Consider the following 19,533-nt stretch of genomic DNA (forward strand, 5'->3'; position numbering starts at 1 on the left):
AATTATCGATACTTCGAATGAAACTATCGAGTGAGCGATAAATAAACGTCTTTAAGTATTTTTAAAAGTTTGTTTTTCAATTAAAATAAAACTCGCATATTGCTGCTGTTGTTATGGTTGTATAAATTTTATTTGGAATTGCACTTTTACTTTTGCCAAATTACAGCAACCGATCATAATAGTTTTACAATTTTTTTGTTTATATTTTCATTTTTGTTTGTTTTCTTTTAAACTTTTAACATACAATATATGCGTTAAAAATGCTATAGCCAAAATAGTATATTTAATATATATAATGTTTTTAATTTGTTTCGTTTACGCATTTTATCATAAAATTGTTTGTCATTGCACAAGCGTTTTGATTTTCAACTTCGATTTTTTGTTACCGGTATTTTTCTAAACATTTCTTGCTTTTTATTTATTTTTTTTTGTAATTTTACTAACAATTGCACAACTTTGTCCGCTTGATTTATACACACATGCACAGGACATACATACATTAAAGTATCTAAATTATTATATATTTTTTTATGATATCCTTTGATAAGAAATCAATGCGTTAGACTTAAAATTTCGTTTAAGTAATTTTGTTTATATAAATTCAACTAATTTAAACTAGAATGACTCATTTAGAACGCTGTGAAGAAATACAAAAAATATGTATGTGTCTAATTATTTATGCCAAAAAATTGCACTAGATCGTTATTAAAACTGAAATATAAACATAAAAAACCAAATCATTGTTGCAAAATTTGATTGAATTGGATATTGCTAATTTCATTCATTCATTTTCAATGTCAATTTTGATTTGGTTAGTGCAGCGCTGTCTTACAATATAAAACTTAACAAACAATAATTCATTTTTTCATAATTGATTGGCTCGGATATTTTTTAATTCGTCCAGTCCAGGCAACGCAACAAATGGAGAACGAATCGGGAATCGGGAATTGGGAATCGGGTAGGGCGGAGAGTTCTATATCTTAAATTCGTTCATTTGAATCTCCATCCCGATTGTTGCTGGTAAACAAATAAAAAGAAACTTAAATGCTGCATACAGACATAGTTTGTTATATATGTAATCATTCTACATAGCTAAATTATGGAATTGTTTAGGTATTATCCTTCATTCAGCTCATTAAATAGCTTTCATTTTTGTTTTTTGAGAAATATCGTTTAAAGGAACAAGAGTCATGCCAAAGACAGCACAGAGATTAGGCTCCGAGAGTCTTTCGTTCAATCATTCAATCATTATTAAAACATAATGTACATGTCGCTGCTCTTAGATCAATCATAGATTTGATAATTTTTTATTTAGAGCCCACATCTTAGCATGTCATATGCGATTCTTTCTTTCTTTTTTTTTGTTTTTGTTTAATTTTTTTTTGTTGTCCATTTTTCGTTAACTTTTTTTTTCATAAGTTTGCTGTTTTTTTATGCTTTTGTTTTTGGTCTGTTGATTTCGTTTTATTACAATACAATGTATTATTTTAGCTTCTCTCTTTTATTTTTACTCTTTTTTTTTGTTTTGTTTTAATTTTTGAGCTTCTTGTTTGAATTGTTGTTGCTATTGTAGTAGTGCAGCTGGTCGATCGCCTAAGCTCTAGAGTCTAGATCAAGTTTATATAACAGGAATGCATGACTAATATACATAGCTCTATATAATATATACGCCCTACAAAATAGCTAGGATATAGATACAAATTAATAATAATGGTTTAGGCTGTTAGGCATCTAAATCAGTGGAATATATATTATAGCATACATATATGCATTGTATGGTATATGGTATATGGTATATGGTATGGTATCCATACTATAGATCGGTAGTGAGAGTTGGTTGCGTTGGAGTAGGAGGGAGGGGAATGTTTACCGCTTTGTGCTAACCAAAAGCCGAATACAAAAATTCATCGCATAAATTCTTAAACACAAAAAATAAAAAAATAACTCTCACGCTAAACTCCTGGACCAATTAATTCAAAAACAAAAAAACATACGGATAAATATATGTGTAGAAACTACAATTACTACAATATATCGGGAAGGCGGGGAAACAAGAAACGGATCCGGACCCAGAGGCTATTCGGCTCTGGATCTGGGCTTAGGACTTTTTAACATTGTGCTTGCTAACTAGGGCCTGCAGTTTGTGCAGCTGACTAAGTAGATTGGCATTGGTCTCCTCCAGTCCGTCCAGACGCTTCTTATAGTCATGGTTCTCGGTCACGAGAATCTCAACGCGTCTCTCCAGCTGATCCATGTACTCCTTCTTCTTGCGTCGACTTTCCTGAGCAGAGATCTGTAACAAAAAAAATCATAATTAATATATGTGTTGAAAAAAAAATAATATTATCAAAAGTATTACTTACTTTATTTTTGATTTTACGTCGAATCTTTTTAAGAGATTTCTCCTCGGCTTTGGTAAGTGGGAGTTTCTGGGGTATCGGATAGCCTTCGGCCAGCAAAGTTCGCTTCTCCTCCTCCGTTAACAGCAGAGTTCCGGTGGATCCTTTCTGTAAATTTTTAGGTTTTTCTTTAGACTCATTTTTTTAATAAATCATATGTGATAAAGAAACTAGTGTAGCATTTATGATAACACTTGAAATATATTTAAAAGCTTACCGGCTGTGAGCTAATTAGCGGCGTATGGATCGGCTGGCGGGTCGTTGTTGTTGTCGTTGTTGAGCTGGAGGTAGAGCCGGAACCACTGGCAGAACGGGTAATACCGGCAGCGTTACGGCGTACCATAACGGATGACTCGCCGCCGGCTGCATTGGCCACGGATATAGAAACGGAAGCGTTGGGCGACAGTGGCGAAAACAAATGTTCCGGTGTCAAGTTACCTTCAGAGTCATCGCTGGGCAGGGAGGATGGTGGCGTTAGCGGTATTCCATAACCATGTGCATGTGATTTGCCGCTGCTGGTGCTGCTATTGCTGGAGCTGGTGCTGGTGCTGCTGCCGGGACTCTGTTTTTCGCTCTTGATCTCCATTTTGGTCATTAGAAGATCACCCTGACCGAGGAGCTGTTGCTGTCGCTGCTGGGACTTGATGAGGCTGTTGTTGTTGCTGCTGGCGGTCAACAGGAGGCCACCGTGCTGGACAAGATATACGATACTGGTCAGTATGATACTAATTATAAATAATCCTCCTACGGAAATGGAGGATTTCCCTATAAATTTTTTTTTATCTATAACTTGGTAATACTCCCGCTTGAGGATTGTGGGGAAACTCTTTAGGTTTAAAATATTTTCGGAGATTTTAAGTTTAGTCCCATAAAGTTTTATCTCAGGAAGTTCCTTATCTCAAATATATATTTGATTTGTAGACTCACCTTCTGTTCGAATAACATCTCAGTTTGCAGGTGGGCCAGGTTGAGGCTAAGCTGGTGCTGGGAGCTGCTCCCCTGCGAATTGGGACTGGCAGGGCAGCTGGAGTCCGGCGACATGGGCTCATCCTTGATGGCCGATTCGTCGATCTCGATGTCGGAACAAATATCTGGCGACATGCTGCCATCCCGCAGCGATGACACCGAGGAGCTGCAGTCATTGTCGTACAGGTGCTGAGGTAGTTGAAAGTGCTCGAGGGCTGCGACCACCACGTGGCCAGAGTTGGAGCCATGGACGCTGTGATGTGATTGCTGTGATTGCAGGCCCTGCAGTCCGGACCGTGTGAGGGTCAGGGAGGGGCTGCTCAGCTCCACAACGGATGTGTTCAGGGCGGGATTGCTGCTCAGGCTTCTGATGTGCGTGGTGGGCGGGGGATGGAGGGTTAGGCACTTGGGGTCGATGGTGGCGCGCCCGCTGGTGGCCGTCTTTAATGAAATGGCAGGATAGCACTCGTCGTCCATGTCTAAAAGGTATAGATTTATTTATTTTATAGTCTTATAAGAAAGCCACGTCATTGCTTAAGGTCTATATCTGTTCTTATAGATCTTAAAAAAGATCAACAAAAAATGGAATAATCTTAAAACTTTCTTATTTTATTGTTCAGCAAAATAATTATCCCTAAATCAATGTTTGTTCTCTTTTTTGGTTGAAAACAAGTGGAATTAGGAGCAATATGTGCGTAAATATGCTGGACAAATATTATCGCCGTCTAACCCACATTATTATGCAAGAATTTGAGTTAAAGTCTGTAATTGTGCAAACACCGGATCACTTTCCTTTGCCACCGCACGCGTCAGTCCTCCGAGTTGCACTTGTGTTTGCATTTGATATTCTGTTGTTTCAGTTTTTTTTTATATATATATTTTGTTTTTTTTTTAGACAAAACTCTAGCTCACCTCACTATATAGGTGGAACCCCCTACCTCCCACCATCCACCACCCACTACCACACAAAATATTTCGTTTTAATTTTATTTACACAGTTGTCGGTCGTACAGTTTCCATAAAATTACAAATATATTATGGAGAAAAAAAAAAGCCCAGACCCGGAGCAATTATACACAGTTTACTCCCTCATACATAGAGACAACTGATATCGCGTCAAAGTACAAAACTTCATGCACGAGTACTGCGTTAAATTGCTAAATGCTACCGCGACACTAAAAAAACAGAACAGAACGGAGCTGAAACTGTTTTTCAACTGTTATTCTTGGTCGTCAGCGCTGTTTTCACCTGGCCTATGTATGTACCTGGCCTAAATTATAACCAACTGCCAACTGTGTTTGGTTTTCAGCTATTTTTCGAGGGGGCCCCAAAATTCAAAAAATTCAAACAAATATTTACTATTTTTTTGGTTTGCTAACTGGAAGGATAATACAAAGTCTAAATCCTTTTCAACAACAAGTACATATTTTTTTGAACTTACCCTCGATTTTGGCCTGAAGGCTTTTTGGTGAATCGGGCAGGGAATCAACGTCGCTGTTGAGGCTGTAGGAGTGCTCCGTCTTGATCGGCTGGGTGCCATTGAGGAGTGCATCCGAGATGAGCTTGTCGTTGAGTATGACGGTGGGATCTTTGACATCGCGATCGAACAGCCAGTCGTGCATATCGTGATCGGGGCTGATTTTCAAGGATTCCTGTAATGCCGCAAAAAAAAAAAATGGGAAACAACAAACAAATTATTAGTTGGCAATTAGTTAAATGTTCAAAAGTCATTCATAGTCGTGTTGCATGGCGATAGCACGCTTATATAATTTCAAATGAGTGCTAAAAAAAGCAAACACAAAAGTACAATTGAAATATATATAACCTTATGGCAAAATCACGAAAATCGCAAATCGCAAACCCAAAACGCAACAGTACTCGAGCCATGCAGATAGCTCGAACTAAACAGAACAAAAAATATAAAAAAATTGATTTGATTTGAAAATAGTATATATATAGACCAGATCCGACTGCCCCATGCATGTGGCCTCCTCCACGGTCTGTGCAATATATATTCTTGTTGTCAATCTTATCAGAAGACATTTTACCGTCCACACCCGTACCCTTGAAATCTTTTTTATTTTGTTGGGCACTCGCAATCAGTATAGAATATTGAACTTATCAATTGTTAAGTCATTATTTTTGGGGCTCCTGCAGCCAATCGAAGGTGGGAATTTTTCCTCCTATTTACAAATAGTAAATAGTTGATGGGAGAAACATATTTTTCTTTTTTGAAATATGGTGGAAATTTCAAAAAGTCCGCTCTATAGAAACTATCGATAGCTTAAATGTCCTTAAGGATATATCGATACCCTTCGGCAGGTCACTGCCTCTGGTCCCATTAAAGCTGTTAGTCGAGTTTCGCGCGAACGCCATTTGCCACAAATTTCAATTAAACCTCGGATGGAGTGTGTAAAAGTGTAATTAATTATTTTGAGATGGAGCCAGTGTTAAGTGTTTCGAGGCTGTGATGCTGCTATGAGCATCTGAGCAGAATCTAAATCCAACCTTGAAAATCACTCAGAGTGCAGTTCAAATAACAATCGCTGGGAACAAGTTCGCAAGCCGCGTGTTCTATTTGCCGCCAAAAAACCAAAAACAAAAAAAAAGCTCTAAAAACAAAAAATGAGGCGGAATGGAACGACAGAAAAAAACAAACAGATCCAGAATATATTTGCTTGGCATTTTTTTTAAATCTTTGAAGCCATGAAGTCGAAAGCCAATGACGATGATGATGTAATCCCGAATGTGCCAGATTTTTGGACTGGATTCGCTTAATTGTCGCCTGGCCTAATCTACGGCAATAAATTGCCTGACCCATTTAAAGGCGGCAGGCATTCTGTGGCAAAAAATAAACACAATATGCACATGGATAAGTTTTCGTGAGTGACTGTGACTGTGACTGTCTGCCACTCTTTCTGCGATAAAGAAGTGCATGTAATTACACTTTAAAAACACATTTGTATGTAAAATCTGCCTGCCTCGGCCGACGGCCGCGCCCCACCTCCAAAGTTCACATTCTAAGCCAAACCGAATGGAATCCAGTTTTGGCCATAAAAAAAAGGGAACGTCGCCGACGGTATGTACCATATATTTATATATATATGTTAGTTTTTGAAGGTATATATGTGTGTGTGCTTAAGAATGTGAATGTGCGACGGCAGGTACGATTCTTCCAGTGCCTCTGTGGGTCTTCTCCATTCTTCTCTACTCGGCATACAAACTTAAACATTGATTACCGTTTGCAACCGGGTGCAACTAGTACTAGCGAGGGTGGATTCTTAAATGGCCTAATTATAATGGATTACGGGCTATAAGAAGATATAATTATAGGTTTTCTTAAAGATCATAATGATATGTTACTCTAAAGCTAATATATTTTCACTTTTTAAAGATTGTGGCAAATACTAGGCCTAAAAAAAATTAATAATTAGTTTAGAAATGCAAGTTTTTAATTAAGGCTGGCGTAATAGTTCAGTAAATTACTAATGCCACATAAAGTTAAAAAATAAATGACAAAGATAAGTGCTGATTAGCAGACATATTGACAATTTACATGCACATTCTATTTAGTTTTATTTCTCAATTTCAGAGTTGTAAGCCGGTCGTTTGGCAACTGGAACTAATATTTGCTTTTTTTTTGCGCACACGTCGCGTATACGTAATATGGAGTTTCTTTGACCCCGTAACGTAGGCAGTGATTATTGTTTCCCTTTTGTTTCTTTTGCAGATCACCATTTTCAAGAAAGTGTGATTTGAACAGAAAAACAGTTTCTCCAGCCATAAACCTGCCTATATCACGATTTATACTGCCAATCATGAATTAACCAAGTCAACAAAGGTACAAAAATGGCCAAGACGATACGCTCATTATGCTAATACTTGTGGGCCAGCCCTCGCATTCGATTCTTTTCGGACAGTGCATTAAAATACAAATACACAAGTGCTTTCTCCGCATTTTAGCCGTCTCAGTCAGCCAGTTAGCCAGTGAGCCACACATCGGGCCAAGAATCAGCAAGCAGGCAGCAGGCCAGGCCAGGCAGCAAGCCAGAGCACCGGAGAAGCGTAAATGAAATGTGTGTGCGTGCCCGGGTGGTATGAGTAGTAGTATGAGTGTGTTTATGATGAGTTCAATGAACCCCGGGGAATTGTCGAGAATTAGCAATTCTTGAAAAATGCTACCAAAACGGGCAACACACACAGTCGTACACTCAATATTGTATACACTCAGTTTGAATACAAATATGTATGTTGGCTGTTTTTGTTGCTTTTGCTTTTGCTGGCCTCATGATGATGATGAAAGAAAGAAAGAAAGCCATGGAGAAGAAAAGACAGCAAAAAACAAAAAATGCTCGCAGGCATTTGCTACCTCTTTTGTTAGCTGCTGCTGCGGATCAGGTGGGGGCAGCGTGCTCAGGAGGTGGGGTCTCTACACCGACGAAAACAAGCATCAAATTATCAAATCCAAAAAAATTTTATCATATCTATTTTGCTTTTTTTTATTTTATTTTTTTTTTTATCAATTAACTGCAAAATCATTAATTTATCATATCTAATATCGTGGAAATGAATGGAAACAGCAATCCAAAAATAACTTTTAACTTATCAATGAAGTACGAAGATTGTACAAAATAAACATATTTTGAAGAGGAAAATAACCAAAAATATAATATTAAAATTTATAATTTATTTGCCGTGCATCTGAAGCATCATTTGTTGCACGTTTCAGGTGGGTTTTTCCTCTCTCTCTCTACTTGCCACTTCTTCAATTTGGTGTATGTTCCAATGAAAGCGCGGCGGCGACTGCTCGAACCGGTGAAATGGCTAAGGGCGCCTTCTCAAGTGGAAAGCAGTGGTGGTGGTGGTGTGGTGGTGCGGTGCTTCAGGCTTCGAGTGCTGAAGTTGCCTCTTAAGCCGCAAAAACCGCTTGAGCGGCTAAGCTCGGCTTGACGTTCAAATCGATTGCCTAACATCGGTGGAGAGCCTGTGAAATGCAATCGATTGACCCCATTTCAATGGCAATTCACACACAAAAACAAAAACCAAAAACCTGTTGCGCTTCCCCTGTCACGTGCAGGGCGTTCTCGTTTCTGGATTCTCCGATTCTCAATTCTCCCCATCAAGAATTCTCCTGAGAATCTTTTTACAGTTTTTTATTTTTTTTTTTCATTATTATTCGCGCTATCGCACGTCACTTTGGAACCCAATCAACCAAAAAACTACTTTGAAAGCGATAAATTAAAAAAACACAAAAAATAAAATAAGAAAAAAAAAACAAATCAAAATAGCCGCCGAAGGGGTTTTTCTTTATCTGACGGCATTAAAATTAACATACACATGTTCGAGAGGGGGCGCTAGAGGGTCTGGCTCTGGGTCTGCCGGTTCCCGGATCGAAACATTATACAATTTTATTCAAATTTCTCAGTCTTCAGGTGTCTCTCTCCCTATTTCTCTCTTCGAGAAAGGGTGAAAAAAAACCAGAAACATACAATTTCATAAAATAATTAAACTGGTTATAGTTTTTTTTTTCTTTTTTTCTTCTCCATCATCTTTCTTTCTTCCTTGGCTTTGATTTTTACTTTTTTGTTTCCTTCTTTGGTCTATACATTTTTTTTTTTGATTTTTGCCCCTCTGATTTTTTTTGCCTGCTGCTCCACAATTTGGATTGATTAAATAATGTTGCAGCGGCAAGCGAAAACCTTTCACATTTATAAAGTTGCAATTGTGTGTGAGGAGCTCCAACTCCATGCGTGTTGGATCCATTATGTACAGCTGTTTTCAAAATAATAGGAGTGCTTTTGCATATGCACTTGTCCCTTCTGTAGCAATGTTAGGCGTTCATTTTTTTCAATTTTATTTCTTTTTCCAAATTTGTTTATGGGTACACATTCTAAGGTACCGTTATTTTTTCGTTTTACTATCTTCGTTTTCTGAGAATTACGCAAATTCGTAAACAAACTTCATTTTGCGTTCATCAAAATAATAGGAGTGTGGCATTTTAATCTGCTCAGAGCGAAAAAATAGGTAATTATTCTTAAAAAAACGGTTTAAAAGTATAGAAAGATTAATTTCCAACTACAAATTTAACGTTTAAGATCGAAAACTTAAAGCAATGGGTCGTGGCAAACACTGCACACCTGAGCGGCGTGAGTTGATCAAAAACTTGATTTCAAGTGGGAAAACGTACAAGGAAGTGCAAAAAATAATTGGATGCGGTGCTTCCATGATCCGAAATGCAATAAAATTTTCACCCAAGACGGAAACCCGCGGCCGACCCCAAGTTCTAGCCGATAAACTGGCTACACGTGTCGCAAGGTACTCCAAAAAGCATCCTTTTGCAAGCTGCAAAGAAATTAAGGATGAGCTTAACTTGGACGCAAGTATCCCAACAATAAGTCGTCTTTTAAAGAAGCAAAATTTGAAAGCCCACAGTCCACGGAAAATTCCATTCCACACCAAGAAGCACATAGCCGCAAGAATGAAATTTGCAAAGAGCCATGTCAACTGGTCAGTTGAAAAATGGCGTAACATCTTGTGGTCGGATGAGTCGAAAATAGTCCTTTATGGTGGGAAAGGATCTCGACAATACGTTAGAAGACCACCTAACACCGAATTTAATGCCAAATATTGCATTAAAACGATTAAACATGGCGGACATAATATAATGATATGGGCATGTTTCTCGTATTATGGCGTAGGTCCCATATATTGGATTAAAAATATTATGGATGGTCCTGGATATGTCCAAATAATGCAGGAAACAATGCTGCCTTATGCTAGCGAAGAAATGCCACTGCTTTGGGTCTTCCAGCAAGACAATGACCCAAAGCACACAAGTAAAGTGGCTAAGAAGTGGTTTGCAGAAAATAAGATTGCAGTACTAGAATGGCCCGCCCAGTCTCCCGATCTGAATCCGATCGAAAATTTGTGGACAGACGTTAAAAAGGCGGTCGCACAAAGGCACCCAACTAATGTTTCCGAGCTTTGGGAAATTGTAAAGGCCTCTTGGACCTCGATTAGTCCCGAAAGATGCCAGAAATTGGTGGATTCCATGACAAGGCGCTGTGCGGCAGTGATAGCCAATAAAGGTGGTGCCACGAAGTACTAATTATAGTTTTTTTTATTGCATTTAACATTAAATTACTTCATATAACCATAGTTTGTCGTTATATATTATTTTCATAAGTTTTGAGCGAGTTTGCTTGAACACTCCTATTATTTTGAGAAACCCATATTGGGTGTTATTCCCTTTTTATTTTTTTTACTAAGTATGTATTCAATGAAGTAAGGTTTTTTTAGTTTTAAGTTTTTTAATACAAGTCATATTTGTTAAAAAAAATAAATTTAAAAAATTTAAATCGTATTGACATAGTTTTTTTCACCGTTTTTCACATTTGTAATGGGCACTCCTATTATTTTGAAAACAACTGTATGTATCGTTTTCTTTGTGTTGTGCACAGCATTTTTTATCCGGTGTCTTTATTTCTTTTCAATTTTTATGCCCTGGCTGGCTGCATTATTTGCCGTTGGTGTTGGTGTTGGTGTTGGTAAAGTGAAAGGTGCTCCCACAATTCAACAAAAAACAGAAAAAACCAAAAAAACCACCAGAAAACTGAGCCAAACTGCCTTTTAACTTGAAAAATTGCTACGGTTTCGTTTTTTTTTTTTCGTGAGCATGGTAAATGGTAAATGGCCAAATAATTTTAATGGCCAAATCAAAAGTCAAATGCCATTGCCATGAAAAGAAAGTGTAGAAGAATCGCCCGCCCTGCAAATTCTTCTAATCGAGAAGAAGAAAGAAAGAAAGAAGAAACCTCGAAATATTACGTATACGACATGTTGCTGAGCAAAAATGCAAAAAATAACAGGCACTCAGAATTCAATGACGTACTTGTTGTTCCTTTTTTTTGCGCTGTGTTTTATAAATATAACCTAATATGTATAAAAATAGCTAGCGGGGGAGGCAAAAAGGCGGTGGGTGGTGGGTGGTGCAGGTTTGCGATCCAATGCGGGCTTAGCTTATCGCCCAGCATATGGTTGTGTGTGTGTGAGCGGCGAGCGGTATGAGGAAAGTACGTAAGCAGAGTATGCTACGGCTGACGGTCTGACGTCCAAACACCACCAACAATTTGCCAAAACGGAAATCGTTGTGAAAGTAACCAAAAAAAAAACACAAAAACACAAAAAATGCAAAATGGTGAGACTGAGACCGAGACCCAAAGAGGCCAAAGACTCCTCCATTCAAGCCCCCGCAGTGTTCGGTTATCCTAATCCCCCAGATATCATGCCCCGTTGTGGTTGGGCGACCTGTGGGTGCCTTACAAGATTGGTTAAGTTTCTCATCCGATCTCCTATAGGCTATAGCTCGATGATACCTTTCACAAAAAGGCCCTGAAGAGCCTCAGTCACAAAAAAATACAAAACAAAATATATATATATATATTTATATGAAAATCTGCATATATGCAAAGAAGACATAACTAATTTGGCAATGCGCGGATGAGTCAGTGGGCTTTAAAGAGCGACCTTATTGGAGAGCCCATTATGAATTCACTTTCAAGGTTTCTCGGAAAGATAATGCTCGAAAAGAAAAATGTGCTGTCAGTGGCAGTGTTTGGGGGGTAATTATGATATTCTAGGCCTTAACCTATAATAAATAATTAGTTTCTGTTTCTGTAACTTAACTCATTCTTAAAGCCATTATTTGTGTCTCCTTTAAGCCATCAACTGTTGCTTCCTTGTTGCCTGCTGTTCACACTTATCGTATAACACTTCATTAGCTCTGGCAATATGTTGCTCAACGCCCACGCCTTCGGCTTCTACTTCTAGTATTGGGAATACTACGTCTGAGACAACCCAACCCCCCAAGGGGGTCTTCTATCGGCCTGTAACATATTGTTAATTCGTTGCAAGTCCATGAATAATTCACACTCACTCCCTGGCTTGCCACAAACAACCAAAGTCCTGACATTGACGTCAAAAACAAAAACCGAAACAGCTGGTCTGTGCGCCCACTATGCGGCCTTAACTGGGTGGCTAAGAGAGGGCCGCCCAGGCCGAAGAGAGCTACAAAAGAGAGGCCAATGGCCGCGCATCCTGTGCGGCGCAGCGCGTGTAAAGGCCGCATGAATGGCTAGCCGGACATGAATGGGGCAAAAGAAAAAAAAAAAAATGGAGAGGAGCCATCGAGACTGGCGCACATGGAAGCCAATACTATAGGGGGGGTTGCTATAAGTGTGTGTGTGTGTGTGTTTGCACAAATTTAATTATGCGCGCTTTTTTTTTTTTTTTTGCCCACTGCCTGCCATATGTTTGGACTTTTGGCATAGAAATTGTGTCGCTGGAGCGAGCTAAATTTGCAATAGTTGCTAGTCTTTCGGTTTCTTTGCATTCGCCTTTGTGCTTTAACCTGTTTTTGCAGATTGCAACGCTCCGGCTCCGGCTTCGGCTCCGTCTCCGGCTTATTGGAAATGTCAAAGTTAAGCAATACCACCTAAACGCACACACCAAAAAAATATATATATATATCTACAAGATACATATATAAAGATATATAGATATATAGTAGACCCAGAGTCTGATAGACCATATTGAAAGTATCGGCGTGCATGGCCCGAACTAGTTATTCAAATATGCTGAGCCACTCTCGAGAGCCAACTCTCGAGACTCTTGTTGCCAAGCACGTTTTTTGTTTTTTTGTTTTTTGTTTTCCGTTTCTTGTTGGCATTCTCTCGTGTGCATTTTAAGTAGCGGGCCTTGCATTTAAGAGCCGTTAGAAAACTTCAACCTAACCTCAACGAAATGCATTCGCATTGCACCGTACTCCCAACCATATAGGGTGTCCAATTGGCCAAAAGAAATTGCTAATACAATTATACACGCCACCCCCACCCACCCCCTTTTGGCCGCCTATGTCCGCTCTATTCTCTCGTCAACTTTGTTGCCATTTTTATGCTTATATAAGCGAAAGTTAACCCACAAAACCAACAAAACTTAAAAAAAAAAAAAAATAATCAAAAGAGATATATGGAAGAATATCTGATTTTTATTGCTTGTATCTCAATGAAAAAGTGGAAAAATATAAAGTTGCTGACTTCTTAGCTTCTGAAACAAATCCACTTGTTGTTAATGCTGCAATTTTCCCCCTTTTCTCGAAGCCTGAACTCTCTTGGTTTTGGCCATCTTTAAGGTTTTTTTTTTTTAAATATTTTTTTTTTTGTTTTAGGAAAGTTGCCAGTCTTCGGCTTGGATCAGCATTCTTTTTTGAAGGCGAATGCAGTTTATTTTTTACCGCCCAAGGTGATCATTTTCGACAAGTGACGAGGTGAGATCGGTAAGACGATCTTGAATAATTCTAGCTGAAAACTATCTTTTGTTTAAAACGCAATTTTCGCTATTTCACGATCTCGATTTCCATTTCTATATTCCGCTGAACCCTTTCCGGCGCTCGAATATAATATTCAAAATAATATATAAACTGGAAACAAAAAGATTAGCTAAGTTCTAAATTTGCTTAATTAGCCATTTTGTTTCCATGTGCTCTCTTATCATCACAAGTGAAAATTTAAATTATAATTTTAGCATCCAACAGCGAAATATTTTATTATTTTCTTATCTGGATCAGGGGTCTGGTCAAAAATCGACTTAACATACAAGATGTACATAACTTTTATTATTTCTGGAAAACTATTATTCTTATTAAATACTAACTAGTTTAAGTGACTGACCCCACGATTAAGATTGTTATTGGATTTTCCCCTTAGACAAATATAAACAAATTCTACAGAATTCCCCCAACACGTTTAGGTATTTATATAGAGCTTTACAGATTGTGCGATCCGCCAATAATGAATCTGCTATGTCAACTCCCCGGTGCTCTATGCTGATATAGGTAGGGGAACCACTCGAAGATCTCTGAATGGAACGGGCAGGGGCGCTTTTTCATCATAATGGGCAATGATCGGAATCTCGGAAAGACTGGGGCACGTGACATTATCAGTGGACTCTGAAGAGAGACCTGCTAACCCTATTCCCCGGATCTTGCCAATTTCACATACCCCCATTTAATTTTTTTTTATTAAAATTGATTATCGAAACGTCAAGGCATTATAGTTTATTTTTTTTTCTTTCATTGTTTTGGTTTATTTTGAACAAAAAAAAAAAAATCCCAGGGCATCCATATATATATTATTTATTATTTTTTTTTTTTTGTCACACTTTTAAGTGGAAAACGGTGCGCCGGGCACCTAATCAAAATTGGGCATTTCAGACCTTATCTGGGCGCAGGCAGGTCTTATTTTTTTCCTTTTGTTTTTTTGGTTACAAAATACTTTAAGATAAGATTGTTGATAATGACTGAAGAGACTTTAGAATGATAGTTTATATTATTAAAATAAATGCTTAAATGGGAAACTGATTAGGAGTGTGGGGCGGGCGGGCAAACTAGGATAATTCAATGGAATTCTTTCTTATCTAGCCCTTGAATACCCCCCCAACAAAATGGATGAAATATCATTTTCTGATCTACCTGAACTTATATTGGGTATAAAGGGAGGGTATTAGAGAGGCGACTATCTAAAGGAAACCGATAATTTCTTGTTATGGGCACACACAGGCATTTGTGAGATACTTATGATGTAATTGAGCGCACGCCCCGGGTACGGGTACTGGTACGGGTATGGGTACGGGTACGGGTACATTGTACCGCTTACGGCGGGAAAAACGCTGCGAAAAGCAAAAAAAAAAAACGAAAAAAATATATAAAAAGTGCACGCGCATTTTCCCGGGCAATGGGCCTATTTCTGTCCCTCTGACTCTTTACATTGTCAAGTCGGTTGTAGTAGTCGCCGGCGTGCATTATTATCTCCTCTAATAGTAATGACACTGACGGGACATACATAGTCTGTTTGTTGTTGATTTGCTGCAAAGTGCAGCAGCAGCAGCAGTGGCAGAAGCAGCAGCAACCATCACAAACACTAGGCGAAAAAAAAAAAGTCATTACTTTGCATTTAGACCAGCTGATAACCGAGTCGGTCTTGGCCGCTTATCAACTCCGCATGTGTCCTACTCCTCCTCCTCCTCCTCCTATTCCAATGCGGTAATAGATTCTTCTTTTGTGTTCAACCCAGTGCCGAAGTGCCTTCCTTCCCTCCACAATACCAAAATCATCTAGGACGGACGGACGGACGGATAGATGGACAGACGGACAGACGGACATACGGACGACATGTATTCATTACTGTTTCCGCAGCGATAAGCACAGCACTAGACGACAACATCTCTCCGACTACTCCGCCAACGAAGCTGAGCCAGGCCACACAATTTTCATTATATTGAAACATTTCTCGCCCCCATCCTCCTCCTCATCGGGGGAGTGATACTACATACCACAAACAACAAAAAAATAAGAAATACAAACAATGGCTTCTTCCCAAAACGAAAAGGGGTGGTGCTCGGCTACAAAAATCGTTCACAAATGATAAATTTCTTTTAATTTCTTGGAAAACTCCAATTATCATTATCGCCAAACAGAAAACAACTTCTAAGTTACGAATAGAAGTGGTTCCTCCTCAGTTAGATATAGTCGCCAGCCAAGCTCCTTATCGAGAAACCATGTAAATTGATATATTCTCCAACTTCGAACACAAAAAGTCACTAAAAATTGTCATTTTCTCTCAAAACGGGAACATATAACTATTTTGAGATAAAAAGAGCCTTGAGATACTTTAAGGTAAGGTGTTCTTTTTAGACCTCTATAATGGTATATTTCATATAAATTTTGCAAAAGTTTTTGGTCTCATGGGTAGGGTATATTGGAAAACAAGAAATTAAAACTTTAATTTTGGGTGTGTATTATATATAATGGATCTCTGACGTCTGGTAGCTAGGTTTTTTGTTTCTTTAATTTTTTCACTATTTTGTATATATATTTTTTTTTAATTCGGTGAGCGGACATTTTTATGAGGCTGCTTGGGACAGGTTTGATCGTAGGCCAGTTTTGGGTGATCGGACCTCTCTCAGGTCTCCGGTCTCAGGTCTCAGGTGGTGATCGCATACACATACGATATAAATTCGAGCTACTTAATATGCAGAGAAAGAAAAGAAAACTAGCTAAAGACCGACCCTCCAGCTTAATTGTTTTTTCCTTTTGGGTTTTAAATCGATCATTATACTTAGAATTCAGCTCATGAATAAGTTCACGTTTTTCTCCCCAAAACTGATAAGCTTAATGTGGGTCATTAAAATGTGTTTTTTCTTTGAATTTTTAAATGCAATTTCAAGTCAAGACTCCTAAGATTCGAAAAAATGACTTAATCTTGGGTGTAGCTTGAAGCAAAAGCCTAAGTCTCGGAGGGCCGAAGATCACAGTTCAGAGAGTTCGCCGATTTTAGTCAAATTGTCTAACCTTAGTCCGGATTATGGTGACATTCGTTTTAGTTCGCTTAGTAGTAGTCTTTGGAGCTGAGAGCTGAGAGCTGTACAACCTAATGTGTATCGCTAATGTTAGCCAACATTTTTCTTATCGTTTCCTTTAAGTTGTCGCCTCTTAACTTTCACAAATACAATGTGTGTGCGAGGTTCAAATATCACGCATACGCATACCTGTACCAGCTGTAATAAAAGCTCTCGAGTATCAATGGGTTCTGTTGATCGGTTCGATTAGTAACACCCCTAAGTACATATTCTCGAGGGTAACTTGAACACTTACCGGATCTAAGTCGGAATCCCATATATCTTTGAGGTCGCCATCGTAGAATTCCATGGTCGGTTCTTTGAGGTTTTCGGCTCTGTCTTTGACTCTCTCAGGTGGATGCGGTCTAAGAACTCTTGGTTAGTTTTAGGGGCCAAGATCTGGATTCCGGGGTTGGTTCTGGTTGTGGTTCCACTCGGTTGCAGTCACACTAATTTGTTGTTGTTGTTGTTGTTTCTATTTTAACCCACTTATGAACTGTCTACGTTTTTTTTTTTTTCGCTTATTATTCTATTATTATTATTTGTTTGGCTCTGCCTCTTGCCTAGGACTGGATGGGGGATCTTCTCTTTCTCTAGCTTCTTTTTTCTTGTATTTTTTATATATAATATATTTATATTTTAATATATATATATATATGTATTATTTCTTCTCTCCGCTCGCTCTTTTTTTCAAACGAAAAACACAGTTCTGGGTGATGACTGTTGGTTGCTTCTTTATAACACTTATTAAGGGGAAACCTGTTGCTTCCAGAGAATGTTTTCACTTGACATTGTTATAGTCTGCGTGTGTATTTGTTAGTGTGTTTGATAGTGTGTGTGTACACCGGGCATTCATTCGTATTGGTGTTCGGTACTTCGGTCGGGTATATGTATTGTTGTATCTGTGAGTACGACGGTTCTAACTTGGTTTACAACTTGTGGCTCGCTGGCTGGCTGGATGGCTGGCTGGCTGGCTGGTTTGGGATTTTAACTTGTTGCATGCGCTTTTTCTTTTCGAATTATATTTGGCGTTAACATTAAATTGAATTATTAACTTTTTCCCGATGCGGAAACACTCGATTTTCATAGAAAATAGTTATTACATTTAGATTTCAACTCGATAAACATACAACTCATATCATTAAGTTTGATTTCTTTTTTTTTTTGCTCTGTGTTTTGGACTTTATTACGGATACAATTGATTTAATTGAATTTTTTTTTTGTGGTTTTGTTGTTGTTGTTGTGTGTATGGAGAGTAGACCGCTTTCAAAATGGCTTTGCTCGGCCCGTGTATAATAGCATTTAATATGGTGTGGTTAATAATATTAACTTTAACAATTATTTGATTTGTATGTGTATGGGATGGTAGCACACAATTAGAATAAACTGTCCGAAGTGCGACTGCAGCCAAAAACGGTACTAAACTAAATGTCGGTGAAATTCTTGTGAATGCCGATACGAACGAATCAAAACGTCGACTCGCTGCCGGCATCAGCGTCGACGTCGTCGTCGTTGTCGGCCTGGCTCTCTCTCTTTCTATCTCTGGGCTCTCTCTCTCTCCCCCCACATATATAGCCAAATCGGGCGAGGAACTAAGAGTAAATTTGAGGTTTATCAGTCACGATTTGTCCGCTCTTCCTATACATATCTCTCGGGGGCTACAATGCCGGCAATAGTGCCAGAACTTTGCATGGAAAGCTCGACTATCAGATACTTTTCAATGACATTTTTTTTGGGGGGGGAAATAGCTGAGATATCCCCAAAATTCATAAGATACTTTTAATCAATTTATTATAAAGAAACTATATGTTTTTAATGAATTTTGGATGATATCTAAGATGTCTTGAGGAGCTCATTTCATTTCTATCTACATTTAGACCCCATAAGGTATGCTATAATATTTTTTTTATCTCTTCAGACCGAGCTCTTCAGATACTAGCTGTTTTTTCTTGAAAAGAATTAAGATACTTACCTTAAGATATTAATGAATTAACTGGGAATAGTATCTTTTGTTATTTCTCACCCCCTCTACTTAAAAATATATTGACTTTTCTCATAATTTTCAAATTAGTATTGGAAATAACTTACAAAAAAACCCTTACCCTAGAACCTCCTTCTCATAATTCGAATTTGTTCCCACAGTTCTTGGCCACAAATCTACCCTCGATACCCTATGTAATATGCGGGTAGCCGGCTTTATTGGCCACTCTCTCTCCTCACTCTTTCTCTCTCTGCTCAGAGTGCTGGTTCTCTTCCAACAACTTTCACGCTCTTCGGGACTGTGTAAAGTGAATGTAAGCCGGCTTCGGTTTTGAGATAGAGATTGAGACCCGACCCGGAGCCCAGAGGCCCGGAGTGGCATAGGAAAGGAAAACAAGTTTCTTCCGACGCGCTGAGCTGCGTCGAGATCGGTGGCTGCTGCTGGCCGACGTCTCTGCTGCCGTTGCGGCAACATTTGTTAACCTGTTTTTTATTATAGATTTTCAGTATTTGATTTTGGGTGGAAGGGGAGGCTCAGCAGCCGAAGGGGTTCCCCCGGCTCTGCAACTCAAAACCCGACTCTTTGGTTGCCGCTTGGCAACACTCGCTATATGACTATGACTATGACTATGGTCTGTGGTCTTGCGCTCTGTTGATCTTGTCAACTTGACCAAGTTATTTGAACTATGCACATGTGCAGACCATACCGAGAGCCGTACGAAGCCTTTTGCTTTGT

General features: G+C 38.7%; 1 protein-coding gene across 2 annotated transcripts; it reads right to left on the bottom strand.

Moving 5' to 3' along the window:
* Positions 1–107: 107 nt before the first annotated feature.
* Positions 108–18,296, bottom strand: LOC6492931 (cyclic AMP response element-binding protein A). Of its 2 annotated transcripts, XM_044715023.1 has the most exons (7): positions 17,074–18,296; positions 4,807–5,017; positions 3,327–3,844; positions 2,838–3,090; positions 2,617–2,762; positions 2,364–2,507; positions 108–2,293 (listed from the first exon to the last, which is right to left on the bottom strand). In XM_044715023.1, exons 1-7 carry the CDS (start codon positions 17,125–17,127, stop codon positions 2,099–2,101), a joined length of 1,521 nt encoding a protein of 506 aa, XP_044570958.1. In that variant the 5' UTR covers positions 17,128–18,296; the 3' UTR covers positions 108–2,098. The 2 variants fall into 2 exon arrangements, with proteins under 2 accessions (XP_044570958.1, XP_001956677.1); XM_001956641.4 differs by having other exon boundaries at positions 2,617–3,090.
* Between the last annotated feature and the right edge of the window lie 1,237 nt (positions 18,297–19,533).

Source organism: Drosophila ananassae, chromosome 2R (assembly GCF_017639315.1).
Source record: "Drosophila ananassae strain 14024-0371.13 chromosome 2R, ASM1763931v2, whole genome shotgun sequence".
Lineage (NCBI taxonomy): Eukaryota > Metazoa > Arthropoda > Insecta > Diptera > Drosophilidae > Drosophila > Drosophila ananassae.

Bases quoted from the DNA above. Each gene is read 5' to 3' on its own strand.
- LOC6492931 (XM_001956641.4), bottom strand. From the start codon at position 17,127: ATGGAATTCTACGATGGCGACCTCAAAGATATATGGGATTCCGACTTA. The intron at 3,845-4,806 runs GTAAGTTCAAAA...TATACCTTTTAG, and splicing joins CCTTCAGGCCAAAATCGAGG to ACATGGACGACGAGTGCTAT. The intron at 2,294-2,363 runs GTAAGTAATACT...TTTTTGTTACAG, and splicing joins GACGTAAAATCAAAAATAAA to ATCTCTGCTCAGGAAAGTCG.